Source organism: Rhincodon typus, chromosome 25 (genome assembly GCF_021869965.1).
Source record: "Rhincodon typus isolate 14 chromosome 25, sRhiTyp1.1, whole genome shotgun sequence".
Taxonomy (NCBI): Eukaryota; Metazoa; Chordata; class Chondrichthyes; order Orectolobiformes; family Rhincodontidae; genus Rhincodon; species Rhincodon typus.
Genome location: NC_063356.1, coordinates 12253811 through 12272201, shown reverse-complemented (window position 1 = coordinate 12272201; position 18391 = coordinate 12253811). Strand labels below are relative to the sequence as shown.

The following is an 18391-nucleotide window of genomic DNA, read 5'->3' as shown; positions in this document are numbered from 1 at the left end:
TTTTAAGCTTGTTTTATGGTGATGTAAATTGCTAACACAAACTTCTGATCCAGCAATTGCAAAACAGCAACTGTGAAATGCTGACTCCTGACGAGCGTGTGACCGGGAGGATGTGAACGGCAGAAATAATGTAGTTTAACCTCAACATGAGTAACCGATGCATAAAGTGCTAAAATCTTTACTTGCCTAGTATTACCATGAACTAAAGCCTCTGATACAGTTTAAGTGCAAGCACCAACAGCCAATGATACTCCAGGCTGTTATTTCAATCTGCTTTTGGCAATCTTGGCTTCAGACACAATAAAAACACAAGAACCAGGAGCAGGAGTAGGCCATCTGTTCCCCTTGAGCCTGCTCCACCATTTAATAAGATCATGGCTGATCTTTTCATGGCCTCAGTTCCACTTACCCACCCTCTCATCATAACTCTTAATTCCCTTACTGTTCAAAAATCTATGTTTACCTTAAAAACATTCAATGAGGTAGTCTCAACTGCTAGGAATTCTACAGATCCACAACCCTTTGGGAGAAGAGGTTTCTCCTCAAAGCAGTCCTGAATCTGTTCCCCCTTATTTTGAGGCCATGCACCATAGTTCTAGTTTCTCCCACCAGGGGAAACAACCTTCCTTCCTTCTATCTTCTCTATTCCATTCATAATTGTATATGTTTCTATGAGATCCCTCCTTATTCTTCTAAATTCCAGTGAGTGTAATCCCAATCTATTCAATCTCCCCTCATAAACCAACACTCTCAACCCTGGAATCAACCTAGTGAACCTCCTCTTCAGCTCCTCCAGTGCCAGAACATCCTTTCTCAAGTAAGGATGTAAGACTATTTACCAAGTCTGCTTGATTTTATTTTTTGGGTGAAGTTTAACCTCAACTTGAACAACTGATACTCTGAGAGTTAGATTTATTTGCCTGTACAATGAAAGAAGTGCTTTGGGACCTTAATCACTAAATGTTTCTGCTTGATTTCATTCTTAAGAGAAGGCAGTTTCATTTGATACAAGGAGCCAGTGAAAATATATGCTGAGTGCATCGTGCAAGTGAGATAGTCGCAAGTTTCAGTTTATCCAACTGCTTGTGCAGACCTCAAAGTTTTGCATATTGAAAAACTGAATGCAGTGCTGTTGTATTTTAGAAACAAAGATGTTAGAGTCGCAGAGATCTGCAGCACAGAAAAAGGCCCTTTGGCCCATTACATACATGCTAGTCAAAAGCAACCACATAACTATTCTAATTCCATTTCCCATCACTTGGCCCATAGCCTTTTATTCCTTGGTATCACAAATTCTTACAATACACCTTGTTGGATATTATGTAGAAACTTGCCACTGAGGCAAAAGGTAGAAAGGGTGTGGAAAACAGCATGGAGCTCCATGAAAAACCTCAGGCCATTGTGTTCTTGTGCCCAATTCCTGGTCTCTTGTTCCTACTCCCAGTAAATGGTTGACTGCTTATCTTCCCTTCATAGTTCCTATGTTAGCTGATAATAATTGTTCTCTCTTCTCAGGTCTGCTGTTACTATCCTATTCTTCAAAACAAAACTCATGTCTCCTCTATCCTTGCAAACTTGTGCCTCATCTCCATCCTGTTTATTTACAGAAATGCAAGACTATTTTTTGTGAATGATATAAATGTAAGTACCATTACTTAGAACGGACTAGCATACTTTCCTCAGTGAATTATCTTTTTCCCTGACAATTTAATTCTCATTAGTATGGTTAGTTGCTTGTTTGTCTTCAGATACAAAACTTCTAACCACAAAATTGTTTCAAGGTGAAAGGAGGTTTAATTATTTTAAGATTACTTTGTTTGTACTTAAACAAAGAGACATCTAGTTCAGAATCTGTGATAAAATGACCTTCATTAGCGAACTTGAAAAGCAGATTGCCTGTTTACTCATGAGTATAAAGTTACTTGCCTACTGCAGTCTTTAGCACAATTCAGGGAATTGTGTGGATCTCACTTGGCTCCAACTTTTGGTGACACTACCTCAAGGAGCAAAATGAAGTTGTTAATCTTTGCTCTGCTCTGTATCCAACTGTCTGAGTGTTTGTACAAGTAAGTCGCTAAGCAATTTAATACTTTGACCTGATGTGAAATTTTCACCAAATTATATGATGGTTACTTTCTGTTCATTCTGCTAAGGGAGATACTTGGTTCTTTAATTCTGTCAGATGCAAAACTTTACTTTGCAGTCACACATATGAGAAGAAGATGGACAAAAAAGGCAAGTTTGCTGCCATTACTGGCCAAAATGAAAAAAAAAACCTCTTAAATCCTGTATACTAGAGAGCCAAGGAAGTTCACTGTTGAATATACTTAAGACTGAGATTGATATTTTTGGGCACTAAATTGAGGGATATTGTGGGAAAGTGAAATTGCTGTAGAGAATCAGTCATGATAATGAATAGTAGAGCAGGCTCCTGCTCCTCTATCCTGTGTTCTTATCCTCTAGTTTTAGATTATATGAGCAAAGTATTAATTTTAAGGCAAGGTGGAAGTTATTTCTCAATGTGTGGATCAAGAAGTATCTCCGTCGAGAGTAAATACCGTCTCTTGTCGTTAATTAATTTTTGTTTGAACATTCACTTGAGCATTCAAGTGGCACCTTTTGACACCCTGCCTACAAAAGCACCACTGAAAAGTGCTGCACTGTATTAATGAATTGGTTCAAATTTCCACAACCTTCTGACTGACATAGCCAAGTGCTACCAGCTAATTCAGGCCGTCACTGGTTCAAGCAGAAGAGTTCAAGAAGCATCTGATTACAGGGAGACTTGGAGGCTACAGTGATACCTTTGGGGAAAGATGATCAATAGCTCATGGAACACCAGGGTTCTTATGTTACTCAGACAAAGTCTTCGTCTGTACAAGGAACCTTCAATGCTAAGTAGTGGAATACATTTGGGGGCGTATAGATGGAAAGCATATTTTTAATCAGCTTGTTTAGGGATGTTGTGACATACCTCTGGAGTAGAACTCAATGCTGGGATGAAGTTTACAAACTTCATTCCCAGAGGTGAAATGGATAGAATTCGCAGATTTTTTTAACATTTGGCAAAATCCCAAATTTTTTTACCAGAAATGAATTTAAAATAGTCTCTGAAACCCAAGCGCTAATATTTATTAGGTGTGCAGGGATGAGATTTGGTTCTGGACAATCCAACTTGATGTAAAATCCAGAAATAAAACAAGTTAAAAAGTGTTGGCAGAAGCTGGTGTGGTTAAGTAGGCAGCCAACTTGTGGTTCTGAACAACAACAATAGTACAGGGTTGCTTCCTGTTCGTTGGGGCCTACCTCCTCGACCTACCCAACGGTAAAACCACAGCATAAGGAATTGGATCAGCGACCCTCGAATAACCTAGCAATCTATTTGAAGAACAGGTTTCAATTTCTCACTCTCCATTCTTATGGAGCCCTGAATTGTGTTGTGTCTTGTGCTTGATTTCTATTGTTTGCAAAAGAGATTGCTCCATCCCTCAATTATTTGATGGTATTTTTGGAATAATTTCAGAGTGCCTTTATACAGAAGCAAATCTGTGCGAGATATCCTGAAGGAGCGTGGGGAGCTGAAAAGGTTCTTAGAAGCTCACAAATATGATCCTGCCTTGAAATACCAGCATCTCTATCCTGGATACCAGTCAGAGGATGCAAATGAGCCACTTGTGAATTTCATGGATGTATGTCAAGAAGGAAACTATTTCAAATGGAGAGAGGAGTGTAGATAACGGAGTTAGAATGCCATTGCTTTGGGGTTAAGTTCTAATAGAGGCTGACTATCCAGCTCATGTACCAGCAGGTGCTACAAGATTGAAGGTTATAAACGTTTCCGTTCTTCAGGTCATTGTTGGCTTTATAATTTCTTTTGTAGCTGCTGCTCCACCAAGGAGCAGGGCACATGAATGCCCCAGTAGGGGCCGTCAATCTTAATAATGTTCTTTTTAAATGTGATTAAAAACTGTAAGAACCAGCATACTGTTACCACAAATGTCAGTCAAAATTAAAATCAGGACAGACACGTTTCAATTTTAAAGATTTATACGGGGAAAGGAGTTGAGAAACAGTATCGTTCAGCTAAAACAAAAGTTTTAAAAAAAGGAATAAACCATTTAATTGCCATCAAAAAGGTGTGATTGATCAATGTTAGAAGGTCTTTTCCCCAAGGTAGGGAGTCCAAAACTCGAGGGCACAGGTTTAAGGTGAGAGGGGAAAGATTTAAAAGGATCGTATGGGACAACTTTTTCACGCAGAGGGTATGGAATGAGCTGCCAGGAGGCTGGTACAATTACAACATTTAAAAGATATCTGGATGGGTCTACGAATAGCAAGGGCTTAGAGGGATATGCTGGCAAATGGGACTAGATTAATTGAGGATATCTAGTCGGCATGGATTATTTGGACCAAAGGGTCTGTTTCTGTTCTATACACCTCTATGACCCTATGATTCTATGTTTATTTCTGGTGCCATGGCTTGCAGGCCAAATATAAGCTCAACTTTCCAGAGATATTCTTCTTGTAAATGTTTCTAATTTTTAAAGGCTGTAGTTGACAAAAAAATGAAGTTGTGTTTATTACCAATTAATGATACTCTTTTACAGAGTAACCAGTGGTTAATTGTAATATCCTTTCTCAAACTTACACAGAACTCCTACTATGGTTCTATTACTATTGGTAACCCACCCCAGAGTTTCACCGTTCTGTTCGACACTGGCTCCTCTAACCTTTGGGTCCCCTCCATCTACTGTGACAGCCTAGCATGTGGTGAGTATAACGCCAATCAGTGATTATTCGCACAGTTCCTCTTCTCTTTTTTGACATGGAACAATCCACTAACTTGCCACAGCCTTTCAACGAAAGAAATCATAATTCAATCCTCTCTCTCTTCAGAGTACCATCCCAAATTTAATCCATCTCGATCCTCAACATTCAGAACAAACGGACAACGTTTCAGCATGGCTTATGGTTCTGGAAGTTTAACTGGATTTTTTGGATATGATACAGTTAATGTAAGTATTTAATGGTACTAATCAGAAAGTTACCAATCATTTCATAAAAAGGAACAAAAACAGAAGTTGCTGGAAGCTCTGCAGGTCTGGCAGTATCTGAAGAAAAAAATCTGAGTTAACGTTTCGGGTCTCAGAACTGAGGAAGGGTCACTGGACCCGAAGCGTTAACTCAGATTTTTTTCTTCACAGATGCAGCCAGAACTGCTGAGCTTTTCCAGCAACTTCTGTTTTTGTTCCTGCTTTACAGCATTCGCAGTTCTTTCGGTTTTTATTTCATAAAAAGGCCCTTCGTTAAAATGATGCCCATTGAAGTATTTCTGAAGCATGATCCCTGCTTTTATGTAAGAAAGGTGGGAGGACATTTGGAGATAGTAGGATCCAAAATCAGCAACAAGATACTTACCAGGTATTCGGTTTTTAATGATGTTGTCGCAGTATCTATATTAGCACTGCTTTTCTTTGCAGTAGTGCTGCAGAATCTTTTACAGCCACTTGGGTGGGGTTGGGTGGATGGTTAGAGCCTCAGTTTTAATGTCTCATTTAAAAGACAGCACTGCCAATGGTGTTGCGCTCCCATAATGCTGTAATACTGTGTCAGCCTAGAATGTGGGCTCAGCTCTCTGGGGAAGGGCTTGGATCAGAGCGCACTGATTCTGAGGCGAGAGTGCTATTTACTGAGCCTTTGCTAATTAGCCTAAGCTTATTGGGGGTCTTGTGATGCAGTGGTTATGTCCCTACTTCTGAGCCAGGAGGACCAGGTTCAAGTCCCAGCTGTCCCAGAAGTGTGACATAATTTATCTGAAAAGATTGATTAGAAATTGTCTCCATTAGCTGCTGGACTTCCTACATTATATCTGTGACTCCACTTCCAAAGTACTTTGTCAGTTGCAAAGCATTTTGAACCGTGTGTTGATTAAAACCATGACCTTCTTTTATAATAAAACGGCTTTTAATGTAGTGCCTCTACTTCTGGGCCAGAAGGTCCAAGTTCAAGTCCTAACTGGGTCAAAAAGATGTGTCATAATATTGTCTGAAAAAGTTGATGAAAATATCTATTGCCCCTGACTGATAGAGTGGGAGCTACACCCTACTGTGAATATTATAATTCCAGCTAAAACTATTTGCCAATCACTCACATGCAAGATGTGCGATTATACAAGAATTACCAGAGAGTTATAGCAGTTTATGTGTGGAGGTATTTTGGGCTAGATCTACTGATAAATTACAGTTTCTCCATTTGTTATTATATCAACCAACTTTGGCCAGTTATCATTCTTGAACCTTTGAAGAATCAAACAATAAGTCAATCTCAGTTTTCATTCCTGATTGGAAACTCTGCTGATTTCTGAATAATAAATCACAGGGCCTTGTGTCTAAAGTTCAAACAGCACAAGTCCACTTGTGTTTAACATGCAGTTCCCCACATGTGGCAGTATTCACTTTTCGTCATCCAGACATTGTAGCAGGAATCGACAGGGACACAGGGATACACAAGTATGACGACCCCCGCCCTGCCCCCCCCCCCACCAACCCTCTGAGCTGTTTCTTGCTTGACAACCAGGGGGTTTACTGAAGAGTTAGTGGGTTCAAACAAAGAACCTCAACCCGTATAGACGGAGCATCAAAGCTCTTTAGATATTGACAGTGCACTGCTCCTTTCAATCGTCATATTATAGTCAGTCATTTTGTCTAATTTGTTCTGTTGACTCAGTGATGTCCAGTATGACTGACCAGTGTTATCTGGCTGATAGTTATTGCCTGACCAACCGATATAAAGATGGCATAAAACTGAAGCTGTCTACTTCTGGCATTTTGTTAGTTTGAACAATTGATCCTATAACTTTAATTAAGCAGTGCAAACAGCGCAGCAAAGTTTGAATTTGTTATTGAATTTATTATTATTTATTTATTATTAAGTATTGAATTTATTATTAAAAACTTGATTACCAGATGGTATGAATTTAGCAGTTTTGAATTAGAGGAATATGCTATTCATTATGAACAACTTTGGGACTGATGTTCAGGTTACAATCTCAGCAGCTGCTAATTGCATTTTCCTCCAAAGGCTTACAATGTCAGCAGTGGAACTGATTGTTACTTCTAACTCATTAACAGATTCATGCATGTTATAAAAATCATCCAACTGGCACTTCATTTACAGGACGTGGGCAATGCAGGGTAGGCCAGCCCTAATTGCCCTTGAGAAAATGGTGGTGAACTGCTTTCTGGAACTGCTGTCGTCCGTGGGGGTGCAGGGGGGTAGGGAGTAAGTGGGGAAGGGGAGTAGGTAAATAGTAGTGATGGTAACAACAGATACTGGGCTAAAAGAGGACAAACTGGGACATGGGATGGGCTCCTGCTCTGCTCTGTCTGGTATGTCATACAATACTCAGTGCAGGAGTAATTCGGGCAGCTCCCACAGTCTAAACTGAGGTTATTCAAGTTTGATGATGGAACAAAATTAAATAAAGCAAAAGAGCATGCTGCTGATTTTGAAAGAATCTGTATTAGGAGCACTGATTCTGCTAAGCCAACAAGAATTAATGGCTAAGGCATTGGAATCATTAGTTCGTTTGATTGTATCGTGTTCCTAAGATCACTTTAATATTTTCTGTCTCTAATATTGTCTTTTTATTCCCACCCAAGGTTGCAGGTATATCTATTCCCCAACAGGAGTTTGGTCTCAGTGAGAATGAACCAGGAACTACATTTTATTATGCAAGATTTGATGGAATCCTTGGTCTTTCATACCCAGCACTTTCAGCAGGAGGCGCCACCCCAGTGTTTGATGGCATGATGCAGAACAATCTGGTGTCATCCCCTGTGTTTTCTGTTTACCTGGGCAGGTAAGAGGATGGGATCAGAATGAAATAATGGAATCGACCAGAGACATTGCCGTCATTTAACTGGTCAAATTGAGGAGTAAAGTTTCTTAAGAAACCCAGGGAACCCCAGAGTCTGGTACTCGAATAGGTGATTATAGAAAGTCTTGCAATTATGTAGCACCTTTCATGTCCTGAGTGTTTATTGACTATGAGTGACCCATAAAGAGCAGTTGTTGGGCTGAAGTAGGAAGGTTACTAGCCAATTTGTTCTCGGTAAGGTCTCATAAACTGCAATAATCGGGTAATCTTCTTTTTTAATGATAGAGGTTGAGGGATAAATACAGGCCAGAAAATTAGTATAACTCAGAAATTCTTCAAATACTATTGTGGGTTCTTCTGTATCTGTCCAAGAGAGTGAATGGGGCAGTGGTTTATTGCCTCATCAGAAAGTTGATAACTATGAGTGTCAAACAAGACTTTTGTGCACAAATTTCTGGAGTAGGATTTGAACTTGAACTTCTTGATTTAATAGTCCGTATGCTAACACCAAGCTACACCGAAGGTGAAGCAATTGTTGAAAGTTGAAGGTCACTGAAATACATTTTTATCTCAAATCGGTATATAATTTGTGAGTTTTTAAGACCTGTTTGAATAGAGTTGTGTCAAGGTCAACTAACATGAACCTACATTGTCGCTTGAAGTAATGACTCTTTTATAATAAGTATTTGTGAAGGAGCCTGTGGACAGAGAGATGGTCATAATGAAAGGCTATAAGGAGAAAAAAAAGTTAATTTTTGGAAAGTAAAAGGGTATTTTTTTAAAAGAAAGACAGTTCAGAAATAATTAATGGAAGTCTAACTATAATCCTGACAAGTTGGGTTTTAGCTCTGCATAGCAATCATAAGGACTCACTAATAAAGAAAGAGGCACGCAACCACATTTTCCTTTTGAAAGCAGGAAACATGCCAATGTGGAAAGTAATAGCTACACCCATTCAAATAGAAAACTTTACAATTCAAAAACATGTTCTGACTTTACAACACAGGTCCCCTAAATAAGGGAGAATTTTGACAAAACATTACACATCAGCAACGTTCACATTCCTGGAATACAAGGGATCCTTGGAGGGAGTTTGACGGTTCTAAATTTCCTTATAATTAAAGAAGGTTGTCTTTCTGCAAACTTAATGATCAAAATCAAAATTCGGAGGAAAAGAAGGATTGCACTTTATGACAGCTCCGAAATGACTTTTACACAGAATAAATTAATTTTGCATTCTCAAAAATACGATATATATTGAGAACGAATCTGGATAAGGCAATTTCACATAGCCAGCTTGGGCATGTCACACTCACCCAGGGGATTAAGGGAAATGTTACTTTAATATATGATGGATGTCCTACTTTTTACTGAAACATTTAAAATTTGCAACTAGATTGTCAATTAGGAGTAAGATTGTGCCATCTCTCTTTTTTTCCTAGATCCTATCTAATGTTCTGATTTTCTGTTTCTGCCAAGATTTTGAATTGCACATTCAGTTCTTCTAAAAACCTTTATATATTTTGGAAATTATAAAGTCTCACACAGCTGAATGCAGTACATTAATGAGAAATTTTTTATCTGGACTCTTATAATTATTTGGACAATTTTTCACTGCCTTGAAAAGGCTATCACAAAAATGGTAATTTCAGTAAGCTTCTTTCTTTTGAGAGAGATGATCAGTGCATCAGAGCTATTTAAACTTCCTGGGATGTGCCTTTCTCAACCTAAAGTTAAGGACCATTTGAGGGTTATATCTGATCTGGGATTATCCCAGTCATAGGCTGGGGTTATAATATGACACATACTCTTGGTCAAATATTATTATATTAATTGTGATGCAGAATCTAAAACAATATATTTTGCCTCAACGTGATATGTGATTATGCCAGTGAATGGAGGAGAAAAAGTAAGCTTTGTATTTTAGTTGGTATCTTGAAGCTAGATTGGGGCATTTATATCTCACATTATAGGAGAATGAGAGGTGACCTTGTTGAAACATACAAGATTCTTGGGTGACTTGAAGTGTAGATGCAGAAAGGTTGTTTCCCCTATGGAAGAATCCAGAGGGTATGATCCCAGAATAAGGGATTGCTTATTTAAAACAGGGATGAGGATGAATATCTTCTCTCAGAGGATCGTGAATCTGTGGAATTCTTTACCACAGAGGGTTTTTGAGGTTGGGTTATTAAGTATATTCAAGGCTGAGGTAGACAGAGTTTTAATTAGTAAGGATATCAAAGGCTATGAGGCAAAGTCAGGGAAGTGGAGTTGAGGGTTATCAGACCAGCCATGATCTAATTGAATGGTGGAGCAGACTCAATAGGAAGAATAGCCGGCTTCTGCTCCTATGACTTATGGTCCCATAAGACTTATTAGTAAAGCTGAACATCTTTCTTCTTTCTAGGGAACCAAACAGTCAACATGGCGGTGAAGTGACATTTGGAGGGATTGACAATAGTTTGTATACTGGTGAAATTGTCTGGGTCCCTGTCCTTCAGGAATTGTATTGGCTTATCTCAATGCAAGGGTAAGTAAGAAAAGACTGGTTGGTCACGAGTGGCTTGCACTATCCACAGATTAATAACCAAATAATGAAATTCTCTTTCTTAGTGTGCTTCTCAATGGTGAACCGACCTTCTGTACCCAAGGCTGCCAAGCTATGGTTGATACTGGGACTTCCTTGCTCACTGCACCAAGCCAGGAATTAGAACAACTGATGCAATACATTGGTGCCCAGCAGAACCAGTATGGGGAGGTAAGCTTTTCAAATACATGCTTACTGATACAGGCACTGCGGAGTATTGGTGCTAGGATTATAATGGCCCTTGTTGGCCACAAGCGTGGAATCTATGTTACAAGACTATCCTTTCAGCTCTGGGATTTGGGCTTGATACAATGGACTGCCGTTTCCTCTACCTGATTGTTGCGAGAGTCTTAAGCAAAACTAACTTCTGCGGTCGCCATTGAATCATTAATGGATTGAAGTCTTAATTGGTTTGAGGAAAATTTTCACTTTTATTTGAAGGAGTCATGAAATGGTGTCAGAGGTCACATGACACCAGGTTGACTGATGACGGAGCAGTGCTCCGTAGCTTGTGATTTCAAATACACCTGTTGGACTATAACCTGGTGTTCTGTGACTTCAGATTTTGTCCACCCCAGTCCAACACTGGCACCTCCAAGTCATGAGATGATGGTATGGAATGGAACTATCCTAACAATAAAACAATGCTTGCCCTTTTGAGAGTGCACATGGTGGATATGACTGGGGAAGTAGAAAGGAAGGACTTCTCAGACTTTTGACAAAGTCTCTCCTAAGGCAGAAGCTGTATTTTGAAGTGTGTACTCACACAATGCACTTGAAAGTGTTAGATTTACACCTTCCTTAAAACAGAAGAATTTAATCAGCACAAGATAGTAAGTGTGTTATGTGGGAAGTGCCCATTGCGATATCATGTGGCATTTAGGGATAATGCAATAAACAACATCAGGTTGTTTAAGCCATTTAGTCCTCATAGAATCCACTGACAATGGTGCATTGGCAAAGGGAGTGGCTGGTTAAGGCAATAAAACAAAATATTGAGTAAGACCCTCTCCTCTGTGGCAAAGCTTTCTATACTGTAACACTTACCAGCGTGAAGAGATCTAACCTTGATTCCTCACCTCGTTCACTTTGGAACAATTTTAAAGAGATCAAATGTTGAATTTGACTCCCCAATTTGGTAGAAATCATCTGTTCTAATGCACTTTATCAAAAACCTTCGATACAAAATTCTCTAATAAAATAGAAGCATGGATGATAGGAGCAGGAGTAGGTCATTTGGCCCATGAAGTCTGCACTGCCATTCAATATGATTATGGCTGATAAGCTTACTCAATACGATGTTCCCAAATTCACCCCGTACCCTTTGATCCCTTTACCCTGTAGAACTATATCTAACTTCTTGAAACTACACTATATCTTGGCCTGTCCATTTTCTGTGGCAGAGAATTCCACAGGCTCACCATTGTCTGGGTGAAGACATTTCTTCTCATCTCATTTCGAAATAGCCTACCCCGTAATTCTTAGACTGTGACCCCTGGTTCTGGATTCCCAGGTCATTGGGAACATTTACCCTGTCTAGTCCTGTTAGAATATTATAGGTTTTCATGAGATTCCACCTCATTACATCTTCTCTGCAGTAAATATAGTCCTAACAGATCCAGTTTCTCTTCATACATCAATCCTGCATCCTAGAAATCCAGTCTGATTGCACTTGTTCCATAGCTACAATATCTGTTCTCAGATAAAGACACCAAAACTGCACACAGTACTGCAGGTGTGGCCTCAACATCCCAAGGTTCACACTTTCAGTGGAAATGAAACTACTTGGGATAGGTTGTCTGTGGAATATTACTTTTCAAATGATTCCTTGCTGTGCATTGTTTATTTGTGCTACACATGCAGATCTACTGAATGTTTTCTTCTTTATTTCACAGTTTGTAGTCAACTGCAATGCTGTTGGAAACCTGCCTTCATTGACCTTTGTAATCAATGGAGTTGATCTCACTATTCCAGCCTCGGCCTACATCAAACAGGTGTGTATGACAGCTGTCTTTTTTTAAAAGCTAATGCTTGATGTGACTGAGTTTGGTCAGAGGAGTTGCATAATTAATTGGCTGCCTATTTTATTCATTCATGAGGTGTACCTATTTTGAGTCAGACTGTTCCTCATTTTGTTGAGAAAATTGGTAGTAAACAGTTTTCTCGATACAACTAAGTTGTTTCCACGCTGTGTGACTCTGTCAATGGCTTACTAGGCCATTTTAAGGATAATCAACAATAACTGAGGACATGTTACTTGAGTCTGGAGTTGCATGTAGGTCAGCTTGGTAATGATAACAAGCTTTCACCAGTAAAAGACAAAATAATCTGCTTGTTTCATAGTCATCAGTATTGATGCTACTTCTTCAGTCCAGATTTAAATTAAGTAATTGAATGTAAATTCCGCAGCTGCTTGAGAAGTGATTTGAACTCATGACTCGAGATCATTACTCCATACCGTAAAAGCATAACAAGGAGCAAGAGGAGATAATTCAGCCCCTCAAGCCTGCTCCACCATTTAATATAACCATCGTTGATCTCAATTCCACTTTCCTGCCTGCTCTTCGTAACCCTTCGACACATTATTCATTAAAAATCTATCTACTCCTTAAATTTATTTAATGTGCCAGCATCCATCACACTCTACTCGAATAACATAATCCTTTATTACTATTGTTAATAATGAAGCATTAGGAATACATTATGGGCTTAAATTTGCTTTGTGTTGCAGTGAAATCAGAAAATCTTCTTGCAAATATTTTATGATTTTTCTGTAAATAGTTCATAAGAAAAATTATTGTTTGGGGGAGCAAAATGTTGCAAAGTTCTTCAATCTGTGATCTGATCACAATGTCTCATTTCAGTGAGATGATGTGCTATAAATTTCTCGATGGCTGCATTTACTGAAGCCAGTACTGGATGTTGGGTAGTGCCATGTTGTGGGATGAATAGATTTCCTGGTAGAATGATTTTCCCAATCCCTTCCAATCCCTCCCCACTTTGTTCCCTTCTATCCTTCTCCAGTGAATCAATGCCATCGTGCACTGACTAATGGAAGAAGTTTGAAATTCCCAACGTCAAATGGCTGAGCAAGTGAAGACACAACTTAATCCATTTGAGTGGGAGTTAAATACCTCACTGTCAGAGATAGCTAATTCCTGATATGAACAAAGTTGAAGGGAATAAAAAGCTTCCATTAACATTAATCAATTTAAGCATTTTGTTTTTTTATTGTCAACTTTGTTATTTTTTATTGTCAGTGCAATAATAAGGCCAGAAAAGTGTGAACTGAAAGTATTTCTGTAGAGTTTCTGTCCGAGAGCTGAAGTTAATAAACCTATCCTGATTATTTGTGAGGAGCCTCTCTGCTCCTATGATGCTGCTTGGCCTGCTGTGTTCATCCAGCCCTGCACCTTGTTGTCTCTGATTATTTGTGAGCCTGATCTGTTTGAGTTGAATGGTGTGGGATCGCTCTTGTGGTACAGTGGTAGTGTCCCTATCCTTGGACTGGGAGGCCTGGATTCAAGTCCCACCTACTCCAGCAGTGTGTAATAACATCTCTGAACAGGGTGATTAGAAAATATCTGAGTCTAACAGTGTATCATTATTTGATGCTTTACAGAGCTACGACCAATGTATTGCTGCATTTGAGTCCACCTACCTGCCAGGTCCTACCCGATATGGACCTTTCTGGATCTTGGGTGATGTCTTCCTGAGAGAATTTTATTCTATTTATGACAGAGGGAACAACAGAATGGGATTCGCTAAAGCTGTCTAAGCTGTGTACACTCTGACTTATCGTTCAAGACTTATCCTTACTCACAAATCATGTACTTGCCCAGTATCTGCCGCATCTATTTCCCAAAAATTTTCATTCGTTGATTCAGAAACCATTTCCACCTGAAGGTTACCATTGCTTCATGTGTAAATAATAAATATTATAAAGCTTTGAAAAGTACTATTCCTGGTTCTTGTCTCATTTACGTATTTTTGACTATTGTCAGTGATGTTCACGTACTCTTAAACCAATGGATTTCATATTCCAGTCATTCTGTAAAGCTAATGTAAGATCTGTTTTTCTTGTTATATTTCCTATCACTTGGGACCCAATATGGCAAAGCCTCAAACTTTAAAGTTTTCGGCCTGATCCAGAGCCTCATCATTCCACATTTCCATGACCTCTTCAAGCCTTGCAACCTTCTGAGATCTCTACGTTCCTTCAATTCTGGTTTTTTGTGCCTCCCTGGTATTCAGTTTCCACCACTGGTGACTTCGCATGCCAGCCTTAGATTTCTTAGAATTAGCTTTATTGTCACATGTACTCAAATGAGTACAGTGAAAAGTTTTACAAGTCGCCACTTACGGTGCCATCTTAGGTATAAATATATCTAGGTACAGATTTGTAAGTACTTTTCTCAAGTCCGCATTGAACAACACTGCAGAGAAGGAGGCAATTCCTGCATTGTGCTTGTTTCTACTCTTTGAAAGAGGCATTCAATTCATCCTGATTGTATGCCCCTTTCCCCATAGTCTTGCAAGTCTTTTTCTTTTCAAATGTTCATCCAATTTTCTTTTGAAATGAAGGTCTGAAGTAACAAAAATTGGAATACGTGTTTTCCCAAAATCCCTCATGACTCAGTTATTAAAACATTTAGTTATTGTAGAAAAGAACGTCAAGACATGGATTGCAAGGCAGGAGATGAGTGGAAGAGTCAAACTGAACATTTGAACAATGCGAAAAGCAGTAGCCATCGTTCTTTAGCGTGTGTAATTGTTGGAATGTATCATGGGGTTGACAGGCAATTGGAGAAAAAAGAAAAATAAAGAACTGCTTTGATGTTTGTAAAATAGGGAAATCACACTGTGCCTAATTCTAATTCTACACAAGCTCCTAGGTTGTGAATGTGTTAAAATCAGGCTTGTTGTTTCTGAGTGGTGATTAGTAGACCATAACTGGCCAGCTCTGATGCAGAATCCCCCACTGTATTGGATGACAGCATTTTCTTTCTATTCAGATTGAGTTACATTAAACTTTTTAATAAGTCATGATTTTATTTACAATAGTCGAGTGTCTAAGTAAAAGTAAAAACCTGAACACCAACTTTATTCCAACATGTTTCTGCTTTAGGAAAGGGGCAGAAATTATTTTGACATTAAAGCACAAAGTATCAAATTATTTTACTAGCAACATGAAAACTATTGCTGCTAGAAAGATTACAAGCCATAAATAGAAAATCCAATTAAGGGGACAAACAAGAGTGTGGAAAGAGCATTCCCATACTGAGTTAGACATAATGGGCATTGATGAAAGGTTGTAAAAGTAGAACTGATGGTATAAAACAGAAGGATACTCTCTGTTTGTGTAACCATCATGCATTATCTCTCGGAGATAGTAGGAACTGCAGATGCTGGAGAATCTGAGATATACAAGGTGTAGAGCTGGATGAACGCAGCAGGCCAAGCAGCATCAGAGGAGCAGTTATCATTCTCTGTAACCTTTCATATGATTAAACCTCCTGTACCCATTGGCACAACTGATTGTGCCATCCTACTTCAATTTTTCTCCCTTGTTGTCCACCTCAATGAGCTTGCTGTGTGAAAATCATTAGAAGCTTTTAAATAAAAATTAATCCACAGAATGTGGTCTTTGCTGGCTAGGCCAGCATTTACTGCCTATTGATAATTGCCCAGAGGGCAGTTAAGAGTCAACCATGTTCTAATGAATCGAGTCACATCTAGGCCAAACCAGAAAAGGATAGCAGATTTCCTTCCCTAAAGGACCTTGGGCTTTCACAACAATTAACAGTGGCTACATGGTCACTATTGGCTAGCTTTTTATTTCAGATTTTTTAAAAAATGAACTTAAATTAGACCTTCTGCCATGGTAGAATTCGAGCCCATTAGTAAAGTAAAATGGGTTAAGTTTAAAGAGATGTGAGAGGCAGGTTTTTTACACAGAGGGTGGGAGGTGCCTGGAATGTGCTGCCAAAGGAGATGGTGGAGGCGGATACAATAGCAATAATTAAGGCAGATGATAGAGGAATATGACAGTGTAGAGACAAAACGTTTTTAGTTTAGAAAGGCATCACATGTCAGTGCAGTCTTGGTGACCTGAAAGGTCTATTAGTATACTGTAACGTTCTTTTGTTCTCGATAACCATAGAACATTAAATTGGGGTTCTGTGTTACGAGTCCAGTGACATTACCACTACATCACCAACCTCGCTATGCACTCAAAGACTGTATACAATCCTGCCTCTAGCTGTGAATATTTATTGCTTGTTAATGATACAGATGGACATGGTGAAGAAGAGTCTCACTAGTGTTTAGTTCCATCAGATTTCAGTCTCATGTGATCCGATACCATAAAAATACCACTCCCTTTGCACAGAATCAGTAACTATTATCAGAATATTAGTATAGTTAACTCTTTAATCCACAATTGCATGACTCGGTTTCACTCTGACCAGTAAATGTAGCCTATGTCTTTGCAATGATTTCTCTTCTATCTCTGCATCTTTACTTCTGAAGTTCTTGTTCACTTCTATTTCTCACCAATGTGATAGAAATTCTTCTTTCCTTGGTTCATCGTTGATTCTGGCTTTTGTGAAACAGGCGGTGCCTTTCTGCGCTATGGGTGCTATATAAATGCAAGCCATTGTTGATGCTGTTAGTGAGTCTTGTTGAGGTGATTCATTTGCAGTAACACTTTGAAAGCAGCTATTTTCACCTAGCAATATTCCAATGTTTATAATGTAATGAAAATTATTCCAAAATAAGGCAATAGTCCTATAACCTTTTTCCCAGTCAACTAGCAATGTTAAGTACATAAGAAAATAACCAACCAATAATTTATCTCATATTTTCCATTTTATGTGAATATAATAGTTTGAACTTTGAGTTATTTGGGATTATGTTTCATGTTGGGATATTGTTATGATTGTAGACTCAGATTGAAACAGAAGAACCAACACCTAAGGACTGGCAAATTTAGCCATTTGAAATATTAATTCCCTGCTAAATAGAGAGAGCCCACGATTTAAAACATACTTATTTTATAAGTTTCTGTTCATGACAATCAGCCAAAATAGTCATACAATTGAGAAGCATTTTTCTATGAATTTCTATTGATGTGGACGATGTCCTTAGTCTACATCAATGTTTGTGGAATCCCCATTGTGATTTAGTTCATCATAGAGCGTGGAAGCAGGCCATTCAGCCCATTGAGTCCATGCCGACTCTCTGAAGAGCATCCCACCCAGAATCAGTCCCCTAATCTATCCCTGTAACCCTGCATTACCTATGGCTAACCGATCTAATTTGCACATCCCTGGACACTACAGGGCAATTTAGCATGGCCAATCCACCTAACCTGCACATCTTTGTACTGTGGGCGGAAACTGGAACACCCGGAGGAAACCCACACAGAGACGGGGTGAATGTGCAAACACAGACAGTCGCCTGAGGCTGGCATCAAACCCAGGTCCCTGGCACTGTGAGATATTCATCCACACACAGTCTGAATGCAAGCCAGGAATATTCCACTCTCTCTCCTGCTGAACGGCTCGGTGAACTGGGATACATGTGAATAAATAAGACAGAACCAGTTAGCGAGCTTGAAAATGGGTGTCATCTCTCTACAGTCATTGGTACATGCCCTCTGTAAAGATAGGAGTATACATGGTGTGACATGTAACAATGCAGTAGCTGGTGAATAATGCACAAGTTCTCATTAATTATGCTGTCTTCTAACCAGAAAGGGCAGAGAACACTCAACCAGAGAGGACCTGGGAAATATATAACCGACTGTCAGAATGTTGGGTTTAGGAACAGTATTAGGCTATATCCCTTGACTCCCTTGTCTGTCAGTAATCTATTTCACAGACACTGAGTTTCTTGAATGTAAAATAAATTGACATTTTTAT

General features: G+C 39.1%; 2 protein-coding genes across 2 annotated transcripts in view; both read left to right on the top strand.

Annotated features, from left to right (window-relative positions):
* The window catches only part of LOC109913611 (fibroblast growth factor receptor substrate 2-like), a 123643-nt gene extending 122046 nt beyond the window's left edge, over positions 1-1597 (top strand). Inside the window, exon 9 of the transcript XR_007264727.1 lies at positions 1516-1597. The gene's annotated coding sequence lies outside the window, so the exon portion shown is untranslated. The remainder of the gene's footprint in view (positions 1-1515) is intronic.
* A 334-nt stretch (positions 1598-1931) lies between these two features.
* LOC109913610 (gastricsin-like) lies at positions 1932-14424 on the top strand. Its single transcript, XM_020513147.2, has 9 exons — positions 1932-2066; positions 3524-3689; positions 4653-4770; positions 4897-5015; positions 7662-7861; positions 10287-10409; positions 10493-10637; positions 12362-12460; positions 14089-14424. Exons 1-9 carry the CDS (start codon positions 2011-2013, stop codon positions 14242-14244), a joined length of 1182 nt encoding a protein of 393 aa, XP_020368736.1. The 5' UTR covers positions 1932-2010; the 3' UTR covers positions 14245-14424.
* Positions 14425-18391: the final 3967 nt, after the last annotated feature.

Bases quoted from the DNA above. Each gene is read 5' to 3' on its own strand.
- LOC109913610 (XM_020513147.2), top strand. From the start codon at position 2,011: ATGAAGTTGTTAATCTTTGCTCTGCTCTGTATCCAACTGTCTGAGTGT. The intron at 2,067-3,523 runs GTAAGTCGCTAA...GAATAATTTCAG, and splicing joins CTGTCTGAGTGTTTGTACAA to AGTGCCTTTATACAGAAGCA. The intron at 5,016-7,661 runs GTAAGTATTTAA...TTCCCACCCAAG, and splicing joins TTGGATATGATACAGTTAAT to GTTGCAGGTATATCTATTCC.